At 43.4% G+C, this 15,202-nt stretch overlaps 1 protein-coding gene across 2 annotated transcripts in view; it reads right to left on the bottom strand.

Moving 5' to 3' along the window:
* SEPSECS (Sep (O-phosphoserine) tRNA:Sec (selenocysteine) tRNA synthase) overlaps nucleotides 1-10,256 on the bottom strand; it is a 43,793-nt gene extending 33,537 nt beyond the window's left edge. The window contains exons 1-5 of one of the 2 annotated variants that reach the window (XM_081924543.1): nucleotides 9,966-10,256; nucleotides 6,407-6,561; nucleotides 1,629-1,747; nucleotides 1,373-1,531; nucleotides 116-269 (exon numbers count right to left, since the gene is read on the bottom strand). In XM_081924543.1, the coding sequence (XP_081780669.1) occupies nucleotides 116-269; nucleotides 1,373-1,531; nucleotides 1,629-1,747; nucleotides 6,407-6,561; nucleotides 9,966-10,130 (752 nt within the window). In that variant the 5' untranslated portion in view covers nucleotides 10,131-10,256. The remainder of the gene's footprint in view (nucleotides 1-115; nucleotides 270-1,372; nucleotides 1,532-1,628; nucleotides 1,748-6,406; nucleotides 6,562-9,965) is intronic. The other variant, XM_081924542.1, reaches the window with a different exon arrangement.
* Between the last annotated feature and the right edge of the window lie 4,946 nt (nucleotides 10,257-15,202).

Below are 15,202 nucleotides of genomic sequence, written 5' to 3'. Positions count from 1 at the left end.
TCTTGGACATTAGGGAAACTTAGTCAATCACATTACTACCCTCAAAGTATCATTACTACCCTCAAAGTCAAATATAAATTATAGCTACCAATAGTTTACATGTTGCTTTATTTACCTGTCAGGCACCCTTGGAGCAAAACATGATGTGGTAGAATGAACACAGAGTATATTATCAGCCTCAAGATCCTGGATTTTAGCTTCCACTGCCTTGAGGTCTGTACGCAGCTCGTCACCTTCTAATACATTTTCTACCACCACGGGCTCAAAACCTAGTCCAGCCAACAAAAACAATATATGAGTGGGCATCCTGGATTCTCCTACAATTTAATCTTCACTCTATGTGCCTATCTTCACTGCAGTGTGCCTCCTTTGTTTGATTTTATTCTCATTGCTTACTACAGAGACACCTATTCTATTTAAAATTACAGAGACTATTCTATTAAAATTAGTATTAAACTTTAATATTAGCCACTATGGATATCAGTAAATAAACTGGTATTGCACCATCAGTCCAGGAAATTATCTCACTGGCACTCGCCATACAACATCCCATGGAAAATTAAAATTAAGGGCTACTCTCTCTAGACTCAATTTAAAATATTGCTAGCAGAAACGTCCTGCAAGATGGAGTAAACATCCAGCTTCCAGTAAAAAAAACTGGAAGGTGGACATAATATTCTAAGTGTGTCAACAGTGGTTTGAACACTCTGAAAAGAAATGCTGCAGAATATAGCAAAGGTGTTGAGGCAGTTTACATCACACTTGACGTAAATCTCAAAAAATTCACAAACGTATTGTAAGTTAGCCTTTCAGGAGCTTATTGGTTATTTCGCTTCTTAGCAGCTATTGCAGATTTTGTTGATCTCTACCACAAGTGCTTGTCTGCAAGTTCTTAAATCAGCCTCTAGACAAGCTGTTAAGATGCTACAGAATGTTCACACACATTCTCACACTTCAAATAGAAGGTGAGCAATAGAATATTGAAAATCGGTACGATTTCTGCCGAGAAGTGTAAGGTTTGTGTGGCCCAGGGACAAAAGAGACTGTGTGTTTCAAAGACAACTGGTAAGCCAGAAAACTATAGAAGAAGAGAAGGAAGGAAACTGAATTTTGCATATAATTACTTAAAATCATAGCTTGTTTCAGGCTTCCGGAAAGTTATATATATTGCAGACCTACACAATTTCTGACCTACCATGCAAAAAACAAAAACAAAACCTCTAGTCATGTATTGCAAGGTATTTGACAACCTTTTATTGCAGTCCCAGGAAGGCATCAACAGCTAGAGGTTTACCAAGAATCAAACAACATGTTCAGAGCTTGCGCTAAGCAAGCAACAAGAATCCCCAGCACTCCACACAAACCCTTTTACCTGCAGTGATCATTGACTTGAAACAGGATTTCTGGTCTATACGGGGCCAGATAATGTATTTTGCCTTCGGTCTCTTGTGCCGCAGGGTTAGGAAGCATAATGTTAGGCTCATGCCAGTTGCCATGGGGACCACAAAGCAGCTACTCGCTGTCCTGACACCTGCAGGTAAAAGACAAAAATCAGATGTGAAAAACAAATGCTCTTAAAATATTGCAAGTACCTGTAAGGGAACACATGCGCTTGGCTCCACGCTTACCGGCAAGTTTTATGATATCCAAGGCAACTGAATTAGTAAGTTTGTTCAAGAGACTGGAGCCTGCGGCTTTTGGCTGAACAGCAGAAATATCGCCTGACCTTCCAATCCCATGGATCAGCCTGGAAACAAAACAGAAGGTTGGGAGGGAAATGCAACTTTTAACAGAAAAATAGATACTCAGATACAGAGTTTTGCACTGTGACTTAGTGAGAACCAACTTCATGAATTGTACTGCCATTAACTTCAAAATATGTGACTTGGCGCTGTGGGTTAAACAACAGAGCCTAGAGCTTGCCGATCAGAAGGTTGGCGGTTTGAATCCCTGCGATGGGGTGAGCTTCCGTTGCTCGGTCCCTGCTCCTGCCCACCTAGCAGTTCGAAAGCACACCAGTGCAAGTAGATAAATAGGTACTGCTCCGGCAAGAAGGTAAACGGTGTTTCTGTGTGCAGCTCTGGTTTGCCAGAAGCGGCTTAGTCATGGTGGCCACATGACCCGGAAACTGTACGCCAGCTCCCTCGGCCAATACAGTCGGTCACGACTGGTCCTAATGGTCAGGGGTCCCTTTACCTTTACCTATGTGGCTTACTGTAAATTCAATTATTGTATCTACCACTATGTAGACCTACAAAACTTGCGACCCACCAACTTGAAGGCAGCCAACAGCTGTCTATGGCAGCTCGGCAATTTAGCCAGTTCTGCTGCCTACCCTGCAAACACAAGAGGGGATGCTGAGCCCCTGGAGGGACCCAGTGACCTAGTTTGCATTATCATGGTATGCTAAACTCTGGTTTACTTGCACCACGTGAACATGCTGACTCCAGTAGAGGAGTTTGCATTCACTTTGCTACTTGACGGTCCTTTCAGCACAGAGTGGATTGGCAGCTGAGTCAAGGTTTATGATTAAGGTCTCTTTGTCTTAACCATGATCTGTGGCCAGTATCTCATCCATGGTTACATGACACAGAATGAAACGAACTGTCTAGGTTCCCTGTCTCCCTCTCCTACAGGATGCTCTTGCAGTTGCATTTGATGGTTCCTCAATACATTCCAAACATTACAAGCCCCTCATCCCAATGTTTGGCTTCCTTAAGGAGCTGGGCAAGGTAAAACAAGACCCTGAGCTCTGTCGAAGTCCTCTGTTCATGCCAGAGGACCTGAATGCAAAGGATGCGTAGTTCCATTTCACATGGAGGTTTCTTGCAAGGACAGAAGCAAAATAGGTCTCTGCATTGATTCTGCCTTCTGCTAAGCCATTAAGGGAGACATATTGATCCCATTCTCCCCACTTCTTTAACACGCACAGAAGACTTAGGTGAGGGGCAGGTGGCAACCACATATAAGGGGTGGGCATGCCAAAAAACCTGGAGCTCTTTGTCATTTTATCACTTACAAATATTCCAACACTGTAAGAATTATAATTCTTACAGTGTTGGAATAATTGTAAGTGACAGAGTGTCACTTATAATGACAGCTGGAACAACAAATGCATACTGTTTGGAGCAGCAGAGTAAGCTTATATTTAAAAATGTGTTGGCTGTAAATTATACAACAGCCCAATCGAGTGCCAGATGACCTGGGATTTTAGGCCCTTAGAAGCTGAGTTTGCCCATAAGCTCTGCTTCATTTGAATAAAATCAATTTTAATGGGCTTTTGTTCATGTTAGCCGCAATTAATCTGTCATAAGGGTCATTTAAAAATGCAACTCCCATAATTCAATATATGCATGTAACTGATGTTTAATATGTTTTTGTTTTAATATATGGGATAGAAGAAATTCTGATTAGTGTGCTGGTGAAGGGTAAATGTTCCACTGTAAAACTAATTAAGCTGAAGTGGAAGAGAAGAATACATCATTTATTTCTTCATCCAAAAATTCAATTTCACTATGCTAATATTTGTTAACATAGCAGCAAAGAAATTATTTTCACATTTTTAGCATACCAAGCAGGGGTTCATATGTTCAAAAAGATATAAAAACCTGCTCATACAAGCATTCTACTCGCATTAGGAACATGACATCTGAGAAAAGGACCTTTTTATAATTGTGGTCTCTCTTTTCAGGAACCATGAACCTACAGTTATGGTTTAGGATGACAGAGAACAGGTACACAGTTAAACTGAAATACCTGTCCTTATGTCCTTAAGATGAAACCAACTCTGTTGGAAGAAAGATGTACTTGAGCAGAAGACTGCTCCTACTTGTTATAGTTGGCTGACCTTCTGTTAAGTAATGCACACATGGTGCGAGAAGCACCATGAATATATCCCCCAAGTGCTGTATGCATCTCCCATCCTACCCTTAACTCTTTTGCCTTGGATGAAGGGAATATTGGAATAATGAAAATTATTTCTGCTCATAACACAATATCAAGCTATAAATGTACAGTATAAGCAAATTCAGAAATTTGCAAATGGACAAACCCAAACCCGTAAATTAGCGTAATGAGATTCTACCTGCAATCCACAAACTGGACCAGGGCTACACAACTGCAATACTGTTATCTGTCTGCAACAGATATCTGCATTATGGATACGGTTGGTGTGAATGGCTGAGATCTGTATGTTAGAGAGTACTAAGGATGTGTTTAGGAGACATTACTATGAAGGAAAGCATGGGCATAACTTCTACTTCAGTGATTTTGTTTAGTTGCTAATAATGTTTTATAAGGATTTTTATTTTTTTTTCTATTTGATTTTTACTTCTTTTTTGTAATCTTTAAGAGGACATTTTGTTTCAACAGTGATTATGTTGTTTTTAAATGTGGGTTACTATTGCACTTTTGTATACGATTTGTAATTTGTATAGAAATAAATCTGAAAATCTATTCTGATATTCAGTAATGTTGTACTTCAAATATTTTAAGATATGCTGTAAACTGCTTAAGATTTTTTTAAAAAAAGAAAATCTAATGTGGTATACTAATGATCTAAATAAAACAAACATTAGTGTGACGCCATGTTTCGTGAGAAAGTAATGGTGAAGCAAACCATATATATATTGCTACTCTAGTAAGCATTGGAATTGGCCAATAAGCCAGGTTAAAGTGCCAATCTTTTTGTTTAAGTGATATGTACTGAGTTTGTTGCACTGTTTGTTTTAAAAATAAAAAGGAGATTTAAACACAATATCTGTATTAAAAAAAAAACCAAGCAACTTGAAAAAGCAGCAAAAAAAGTAGAGCTAGCTATCATAACCCATAAGAACCATTCTAAAGATGATACTGGTACATTAAACAAATCAAAATGTCAGAAAATGCTGTGAAGATTTTTGAATTTTCAGTTGTTAAACAATGGAACTAAGATTGAAGAGCTCAAGGTGGAACATGGGAGGAAGTAGTCAACATTCAAACAAGACTCTTGTGTGCTATGGAGGTTTCAGACTGCACCGAAGGATGCTGGGAAGAAGGAATATACTGTTACATGCTACCCCTACTTCTGAGTAGTGAAAGATTCCAGATTCCAGGAATACCAGCTACGTTTATCCAGGGTCTGTGTTTCCTTTTGAACAATGAGGAGCAGTGGAAACTGTGTTGTCCTTATGATATATGGTTTATTTAAACATATTTACAACCTAAGACTACCATAGAGGGACCTTCAGCATTACAATGCAAGAGGTTATGGTTTCTCCATAGTCAGTGTTGGATTAAGACATCAGCATCCTGCTTTCTGACTCTCTCCCAAGTCCACTGCTTAGTAACTCTGCTGCTTAACTCCTAACTGCCATTCTAAACGCTAACCTTTCCGAAAACACCAGCATTGTCTTTTAAACTAAACCTCTTTGAGGAAGGAAGGAAACCCACTCATTTCCAAGTGAGATATGCTTTTGATCCTTTGTGTTGCCTAAACGGTTCATCCCTAGGCTAACACCTCAAAAAGAAATTATCTGAGTTAGTCAGCTTTTATACTTGGCTTAACGAAGAAGAAGAAGAAGAAGAAGAAGAAGAGTTTGGATTTGATATCCCGCCTTTCACTCCCTTTAAGGAGTCTCAAAGCGGCTAACATTCTCCTTTCCCTTCCTCCCCCACAACAAACACTCTGTGGGGTGAGTGGGGCTGAGAGACTTCAAAGAAGCGTGACTGGCCCAAGGTCACCCAGCAGCTGCATGTGGAGGAGCAGAGACTCGAACCCGGTTCTCCAGATTACGAGACTACCGCTCTTAACCACTACACCACACTGGCTAGTACATGTGATCAGGGGTTGGCAACGTGCGGCCCATGAAGACCATTTTACCGGCCCACGAGCCACCCCTGAACCGAGCCGCCCACTCACTGAGTCACCCGCACACTGCTAAACCAGACTCGCTGAGCGGCACTGGAAATCGCGTCTGCGCACACACAGATACTGGAAATCACATCTGCGCATGTCCAGATGCTGAAAATCGCTTCTGCGCAGGCATGATTTTCAGCGTCTGGGCATGCGCAGAAGCAATTTCTGGCGCCACGGACATGCGCAGACGTTATTTTTGGTGTCGCACTGCACTGGTCTGGCCCACGGATAATCTCCGTGGGAGTGATCCAGCCCATGACCAGTAAACCTTGCAGACCCCTGGCTTAGATACACACTGGGTATCACCTCCAAGAAAACTAGCTTTCACACCCCAAACCTTAATTACCGGTAAATTCTAGCACCCATAAACACATAGCAATACAATGGCTGAGCCCTCATTTTGGGGAATATAAAATCTAGTTGTTACCTAGTTATGCACATTCCTTCACGGGAGGAAAACAGGTAAAAAGAGAAATAAGTCACTTGTCATATTAAAAATGCCATATTTACCTGTAATGTCGGCGGGCTACTAGCCCTGATGCCACTCTTCCTTCCCTCTCACCCACACCACAGTTGCCTAGGAAATTATTGCTGTCCATAATTGCCAGTTCATGTAGAAAAAGTTCAATAGTGCTTTCATCCCATCCATCTTCAGGACATTTGCCCTTCAGAAAACAGTACAATTAAATACAGTACAGTTAAAGTACATACATAAAGTACATTGTTGTTTTATTTTCTTAGATAAGCTAAACTAGAATAAGGAAAAATGAAACTGTAACTTGAAAAAAACACATGTTTTTAATTGAAAAGTACTCTATTACTGCAAAGAAACTTCTTTTTAAACCCACCATTGTCATTTAGTTCCATGCAGAAAAATATCAAGGGGTTCAAACTCACACCATTTGCCTTGCAGGATTGCAACATTGGCTCACTTCTGGTGCTGTACCCATGGTTTGGAGGTGAACATGCAGCAGGTTTGCACACTTCCTTTCCCCCTCTCAAATGCAAATTTTGAACTCCCTTCTATGGCTCATTATAACCACAGTTTAGGGTTACATCTTCATTGGGGCTAAAAACAACAGTTGACCAGGATTGCCTGAAACCACAATTTCTTCCCAAATCCTGGTAAGCTCTAAACCACAAGGCTTTAACCATGATTAAAACAAAACGTAGAAAAGAGAAAATCTCAATTACAAATTAGATTAGTTTAGTTTAGTTGTTTAGAAAACAGTGAAAGACTGTCTGAACTGAGGCACCATTTCCAATATAGCAGGGGTGGCCAACTCCCAAGAGACTGCGATCTGCTGGCAGTGATCTACCCCCTTTTGGGGGGTTCAGGTCAAAATTCCTTTTTTTAAGGAAGGAAAGCCCTGTTTGGGGGATGCAAGGCAAAAAAATTGAGCTTTTTCTAGGGGAGCAAAAGTTGTACAGCTTATTTGAGGGGAGCCACTGATTTACCACACACATCCAGTGATCTACCGGTAGTTCACGATCCACCTATTGGACGTGCCTGCAATATAGCTACCACTTTTCCTTGAATTTCAAAGCTAACAGGGAAACCTAGTCCAGAAGCAGAAGGATGAAGTTATCTCAAGCTATGTTCACAATTAAGTGTGCATATGTAGATCACACATTATTCTGAGGATGAAAAAAGACTGTGCAAATTATTCAAGGTTATTTTCTTCAGTAAAGTGTCTTAGGTAGGTAGAGAGTAAGCAAACAAATTCAGTGGGACTTTCTATGAATGCTTACTCAATAGTATTAGGTTACGTATTAAGCTGGCCGGACCTAACAGATGTAACTAACACGTCAGAAGAACAAAGGTTTCTGCCAAAAATAAGGCATTATTACTTCCTGCCTTTCCTCCTCTGCATCTCGATGGGCCTGGCTAGGTATGGAAAATCACAAAATATATATAATACAAAACTCATCACTGTTTATAGTGTGCTGCTTCTTCTATGAGTAGACAATTCTCAGACCCATACCATACATTTTAAGAACACCCAAGAAGCATTTAAAGCACATGACGTCCCCCAAAGAGCCCTGAGAAACTATAGCTGCCCACTCACAGAGCTACAAGACCCAGAACCCTTAAAAAACTACAGTTCCCGGCGTTCTGTTTTTTTGGGGGGGTCACACACTTCAAATGTGTGTTGGATGCACTTTAAAGTGCATTCAGAGACGTGGCAGAGTAAATGGCCCTTAACTGCAAAGAGACAAAGGCTGCCAGTAGCTAAAACCATACCAAGGCGCCAGTGGGAAGCTTCTGACCTCCCTGCTATGTGGAGAAGCCACCTTAAGGTCCATAAATAGCAACACCCTAGAGGTCCCGGGCCCTAAGGAAGTTAGATTAGCCTCAACCAGAGCCAGGGCCTTCTCAACACTGTCTCCAGCGTGGTGGAACGCTCTGTCTCATGAGACCAGGGCCCTGCGGGATCTGATTTCTTTCCACAGGGCCTATAAGACAGAGTTGTTCCACCTGGCCTTTGGCTTAGAATCAGTTTGATTCCCTCCCCCTCTTTCTTTTTTTTCCTTTCTCCTCCGGTGAAGAGGCTGCATCCTAATGTTTTAATGTTGTATTTTAATCCTGTTTAAATTGTATTTGAATGAACTTGTTTTTATTATTGGTTGTTAGCCACCCTGAGCCCGGTCTTGGCTGGGGAGGGCGGGGTATAAATAAAATTTATTATTATTATTGGCCTCCAGGGTTTTACATCACTGAAATCAGAGGCGCTCCCACCACAACTACGCTCAGAAACAGAACGGCCGGGATGGGGTGTCCTTTTGCGCCCAGGGCTGCATAAGAGCCGTATCTCAGTGGCATAGTGTCTGCCTTGCCATGTTCAGTCCCCGATGGCACCTCCAGGTGGAGTCTAAACCCTGGAGCAGGGGTCAGCAAACTTTTTCAGCAGGGGGCCGGTCCTCTGTCCCTCAGAACTTGTGAGGGGCCGGACCATATTTTGAAAAGAAAGAAAGAAAGAATGAAAGAATTCTTATGCCCCACAAATAACCCATTTTAAATAAAAGGACACATTCTAGTCATGTAAAAAAAACGCTGATTCACGGGCCAGATTTAGAAGGCGAAGGGCTTGATCTGGCCCCTGGGCCTTAGATTGCCTACCCATGCCCTGGAGAGCTGCTGCCAGTTAGTGTGGACAATACTGGGCTAGATGGACTAAATGACTCTGTAATAATAATAATAATTTATTTATACCCTGCCCATCTGGCTGGGTTTCCCCAATTACTCTGAGAGGCTCCCGGCAGAATATTAAAAACAAGATAAAACATCAAACATTAAAAACTTCCAGATACAGGGCTGCCTTCAGATGTCTTCTAAAAGTCAGATAAAACGGTAAAGGACCGCTGACCATTAGGCCCAGTCGTGACCGACTCTGGGGTTGCGGCACTCATCTCCCTTTAATGGCCGAGGGAGCCGGCGTACAGCTTCCGGGTCATGTGGCCAGCATGACTAAGCCGCTTCTGGCGAACCAGAGCAGCACACGGAAACGCCGTTTACCTTCCCACCGGAGTGGTACCTATTTATCTACTTGCACTTTGACGTGCTTTCGAACTGCTAGGTTGGCACAAGCAACGGGAGCTCACCCTGTCACGGGGATTCGAACCACCGACCTTCTGACTGGCAAGTCCTAGGCTCTGTGGTTTAACCCACAGTGCCACCCGTGTCCCAGAAAAGTCAGATATTCCTCCTTAAATTAGCCTTTTATTCAGACCATGAGGACTAGAACCTTGCTTTTTGTTGTTAGGCAGCTCCCTACGTTCTGTGTTCCATGACAGGCATAGGCAAACTCAGCCCTCCAGCTGTTTTGGGACTACAAGTCCCATCATCCCTAGCTAACAGGAACAGTGCTCAGGGGATGATGGGAGTTGTAGTCCAATCTGGAGGGCCGTTTGCTTATGCCTGTTCCATGAGAATGACACCTCCGGGGGGCGTGGCCTGAAAAGCAGGCGGGCGGGTGGGCGGAGCCTCCGGAGACGAGGCCACGCCCCCAGCTCCCGCTTTCCCTCAGAAAGAAACGACGAGTAACTCCCCGCCGGCCCGGCTTTTTACCTGCTCCAGCAAGGCCCGCAAGCGGAGCTCGTGCGCGCGGCGCCCCTGCGACCCCTGCCGCACGTAGGCCGCGTTCACGAGCCTCTCGCTGGCCACGAAGTTCTCCGTATTCATGGCGGAGGAAAGCGAGGGAATGAAGAGGCGGGGCTGGGTTTCCGTGCGCATGCGCACTCCGCGCGCGACGCTTTCGTCGGTCAGTGGCAGTGAGACAGAGGGGCGCTCTGGACGTTAGAAGAACGTGAGCGACTGGCGCCCCCTATCGGAGAGGAGGACGAAGGGGGAAGGGACTCGCCGCCCGCTTTTCCAACGGCGCCGCTCCACAGAACGTAGCTTTCGTTCTGCGCACGCGCAGTTAGGTCAGGGATGGGGCTCTACAGATGTTGGACCACAGTATCTTCATCCTTGGAGTCTCTTGACAACATCTGGAGAGCCAGTGGGTCCCTCCTGCTGGTTCCCCTAGCCCTGGTGCGGAGAAACTCCAGCAGCAATATTATTATTATTTATTTCATTTATTAAACCCATCATCAGTAGATTTCAGGGCAGTTCACAGCAATTTATCGCATTTGTTAGTCGCTTTATATATTGTCCAGGGCAAAGTTACCAGGAGTGAGCAGCGTTTTGGATTTCTCAGGCCTCCTTCTCAGGCCAAACATTTTAAAGAAGGGGGCTGGACAGAGAACAGAAGGAAGTACTGCAGACAAAAGGTGCTGCCATGTCTTGTTTTGAGTGTATTTGAATGAAAACTTTGTCAAGGAGCTTTCAGTCAAGTTAACGAGTCTGGGCAGGTCATCAAAATGAGCAAAAAGTGCCCAAGGTGTAGTGATCATGTGGACAGAATCCTGAAAAGATGCTAAGCATGGACATGTTGTTGTTTAGTCGTTTAGTCGTGTCCGACTCTTCGTGACCCCATGGACCAGAGCACACCAGGCACTCCTGTCTTCCACTGCCTCCTGCAGTTTGGTCAAACTCATGCTGGTAGCTTCGAGAACACTGTCCAACCATCTCGTCCTCTGTCGTCCCCTTCTCCTTGTGCCCTCCATCTTTCCCAACATCAGGGTCTTTTCCAGGGAGTCTTCTCTTCTCATGAGGTGGCCTAAGTATTGGAGTCTCAGCTTCAGGATCTGTCCTTCCAGTGAGCACTCAGGGCTGATTTCCTTCAGAATGGATAGGTTTGATCTTCTTGCAGTCCATGGGTCTCTCAAGAGTCTCCTCCAGCACCATAATTCAAAAGCATCAATTCTTCGGCGATCAGCCTTCTTTATGGTCCAGCTCTCACTCCCATACATCACTACTGGGAAAACCATAGCTTTAACTAGACGGACCTTTGTTGGCAAGGTGATGTCTCTGCTTTTTAAGATGCTGTCTAGGTTTGCCATCGCCTTTCTCCCAAGGAGTAGGCGTCTTTTAATTTCGTGACTGCTGTCACCATCTGCAGTGATCATGGAGCCCAAGAAAGTAAAATCTCTCACTGCCTGGGCATAGCTGTGATTTCCTCTCACTGCATGGGCATAACCGTGATTTTTATTGGGGGGGTAGGCTTTTGTTGAAGGGGCAGAACCTGAGTTAGTTTTATTGATTTAGGGAGGGGCAGCTACCCCTTTGCCCTCCCCGGCTACACCCATGATGCTAAGGTTTTCCATCCCTCCCCCCCCCCATTTTAATTATTAGTTTTGTGCATCCCCTCCCTGTTTTGCTATATTTTTAACGACTGAAAATTAAAATTGAGTTTTAAAGTTGCCCTAACCTTGTTTGCTTGCATGGGATCAAAGTTTTGTGTTTAGAATTTGAAGATCTGTGGCCCTGATCATAATTTGACAATGTATCGTGGAATTAATGTGCTCAGAATTTAGTGATGTAAATATTTAGTGATGTTTTCAAACAGGAAATATTTTTGCTTCATGATGCTGTTCTGCAATGCCGCCTACAGTGTGTGTTGAATATGTATCACAAGAGGGCGCCATCGTACAACTCAATCACACACTAATTTACAATATTTTCATTAAATTGCCTTTAATCCTCCTACAGCCACAACTGAACACAAGGCTAGAGAAAGAGAGAAAAGCTGACATACCTTTTAGGTACAACAAGTTAAACAACAAGCATGAAATCTCATTTAAGTCATATAAATGCATTATATGTGTAAGAATACATATAATTAATCTATTACTAATAACCAAATTATGATTTTTGGTAGTGGTTCCTTCTGTATGGCATGTCATCCCTGGTGGTGATGTGTCTGTTGATCTCAGTATTAATATTCCTCACTCATTATTGAAATTCAGGAGAAATTTAGCAATATTCCTGTTTACTGATTACTAAGTGTGCAAGTGTGACATTATTAGCTGTGGGGATATTTGAGAGTTTTTGATTGTTTTATTATTATTATTATTAAAAATGCAGTGTTTTGCTGTTTGCCATCCTGGGCTTCTTTATGACAAAGGGAAGGATAGAATTTTTACAAAATTACAGTTTACAAAACTTCTGCATCATTCATTTCCATGGAATGCTTTATTCAAAACCTCTAGCATCTTCCATAACTAAACAGAAAAAAGCTTTTAAAATACAACTAATAAAAATTTCTATTTTACAGGTACATCATTCCATTCCTTACCCCTAGGGCATGTCCATTAATTTCAGTGCAATCGTGTGCATTACTCATATCCTGTGGTGACTGATGACTATTGGAACTGGTCGGACAGAAGGAAGGAAGGTCACCAGGAAGTCAATGACAGGCAGGGGAGCCAATTTCTAGTTTTGTCTTCTTTCTCCTCCCTGCTGAGTTCTCCAAAGAGAGGAAGGTGCCACCCCTTGGACTGGGTGTAAGTAAGATGGTAGGCAGGTGGCGGCTGGATGAGATTGTACCAGGGGTCAGCAAACTTTTTCAGCAGGGGGCCGATGCACTGTCCTTCAGACCTTGTGAGGGGGCTGGACTGTATTTTGAAAAAAAAAAAATGAACGAATTCCTATTCCCCACAAATAACCCAGAGATGCATTTTATTTTATTTTTATAAGTATTTTTATTAAGCAATTTCAACATAACAAATTATCAAATCATATAATCACATACATTATTTCCCTTTTTTCCTCCCCCACTTCCATCCCTCCCTCCCTCCCCCCCCCCACCAGGGACTTCCCTCAGCTCCTCTCTCTGATTTCTCTGCACATATTATTCTCTGCATGTTATAAAACTATACATATCCTTGCCTTGTCTATGTATCTTTCATGTTCTCAACCAATAAATTTGTGTATGTTTATTCAAAACCTGCCAAGGAGTCCAGTTCATTTTGTTGTCTTTTTAGATAATTTGTAAAAAGTTCCCATTCTTTCTTAAAGTCACAAATAAAAGCACACATTCTACTCATGTAAAAACACTCTGATTCCCAGAACATCCATGGCCTGTGCTCAGGCTGCCCAATTCCTGCGTTCTGCTGCTTCTGTTTAGAGTTCCAGCCAGCTCTTCCCTCCAAGTGCATTACACACACACACACACACACACACACACACACGAAACACAAGTTCTCCCAAGCATAGTAATATTTCTCAGTACCCTCCTTTGGCTGCAATTGAGGTGCACCCGTCATCTTGAGTTCACGGTTAGGAAGAACAATAACATTGATGGGGTAGATGAGATTGGGTTTCTGGCCCAAGGTCACCCAGACGTCCAGATCTCCTCTGGATTGTTGTGTAATGTGGATAGCAAGCTCTTCTTGCCCTTCTCCTCCAAATCAGTTCAGTGCGTTCCCACACGTTACCTTTTCCCAATCCAGAGCTTTTCATACCCTTTCCTTTTTGAAATATACCAAGTATGCCCCCAACATTTCTCTGATGAAAAGAGGGACGCCCCATTCCATAATGATAATTTTATTCTTTATACCCCACACGACTGACTGGGTTGCTCCAGCCACTCTGGGCGGCATCCAACATGTATAAAAACATAATAAAACACTAGACGTTTAAAAAAAAACACCCTTCACTGTACAGGATTGCCTTCAGAGGCTCGGGAGTCGGAGAACGCCATACCCCCCAACATTTCTCCATTGAAAATAGGGACACCCTAAGGAAAAGAGATTAACAGTAATCCTTCAAGTGGGTTGATTGGTTTGGCTATGCCTTGGTTAAGTGGTTAATTGGTGAGCTATGAGATGAAGGGGAGGGTCAGATGCCTTGTCAATCAAAGAATGCCTTGTCAACCAATCAGAGGCAGCTTTGTCAATCCCAGCAGCATTGCAACCAATCAGAGGCAGCTTTGTCAATCCCAGCAACAGGTATAAAACACCATGGCCTGGCCTGTGCTCAGGCCAACTGAGAAGACGATTGGGCCGCATCCAGCCCCCCGGGCCTTAGGTTGCCAACCCATGGATTATACTGTGCTTGATAGGACACTTCCCTATTTGCCTTCCACTGCTCCTACCCAAAGGATTTACTCCCATATAAAAGTGTGTGGGACTGCAGCATTGTTCTTTAACAGACTCTCCCTCCCTAGAGGTTTAAAAGCAGAGGTTGGATGGCCATCTTGTAGGAATAACAGAGACGACAGGAGGTTGAATGCAGGTGAGCTGTGCAGAAGCACACTGGCAAGCATGCTCCAAGCAAGCTGCCGTCTAGCTCTGCAGAGGCTCCTTTTATTAGCAGAAGTCAACAAATGGAAACAGTAGTGAAATCACCCTGAACTTAACATACTTCCATCTAAGTACATTTCCAGCGTCAGCAAATACACGTCAGCAGGTGTTTCCCTCAAATATTCCCCCCCAATACCTGATTACGTCTGCGTCCCCTGTCATACCCCAGCCAAGCGATATGTCTAACAAACAAATTGTAAGAGGACAAAGGGTCAGGGGGGAAACCCTGTTTTCTAGCCAAGAAGGCAAAAGGTCAGGGAAAGCAGGCATTAACGCTCCTTGATATACTGTTGCATGTCTGGTGCGAGGTTTGCCTTCACAAAGCGGAGTGTTACCTCCACACCATCTGTCATGGATGATCTAGTCCAGGAGCCTGCATTGGAAAGGGGTGGGCTACAGTTTATTTATTTGCAACCTATTTTCCTTCCAAGGAGCTTGAGGTGGTGGTATAGATGGCCTCCTCCTTCCCAATTTCATCCTCACAAGAACTCTGAGAGGTAGGCTATTCTACGCGCTACTCCATCAAACATGTAGCCATGTTACACTTGATGGGTGTTTGGTGGAGGGCAAGGAGAACCACAGGGCAGGGTCCAGGATGCTCAGATTACTGCCACCAGA

This window comes from Podarcis melisellensis (genome assembly GCF_964234715.1).
Source record: "Podarcis melisellensis genome assembly, chromosome: 9".
Classification (NCBI taxonomy): domain Eukaryota; kingdom Metazoa; phylum Chordata; class Lepidosauria; order Squamata; family Lacertidae; genus Podarcis; species Podarcis melisellensis.
This window is presented reverse-complemented; position numbering and strand designations above follow the sequence as displayed.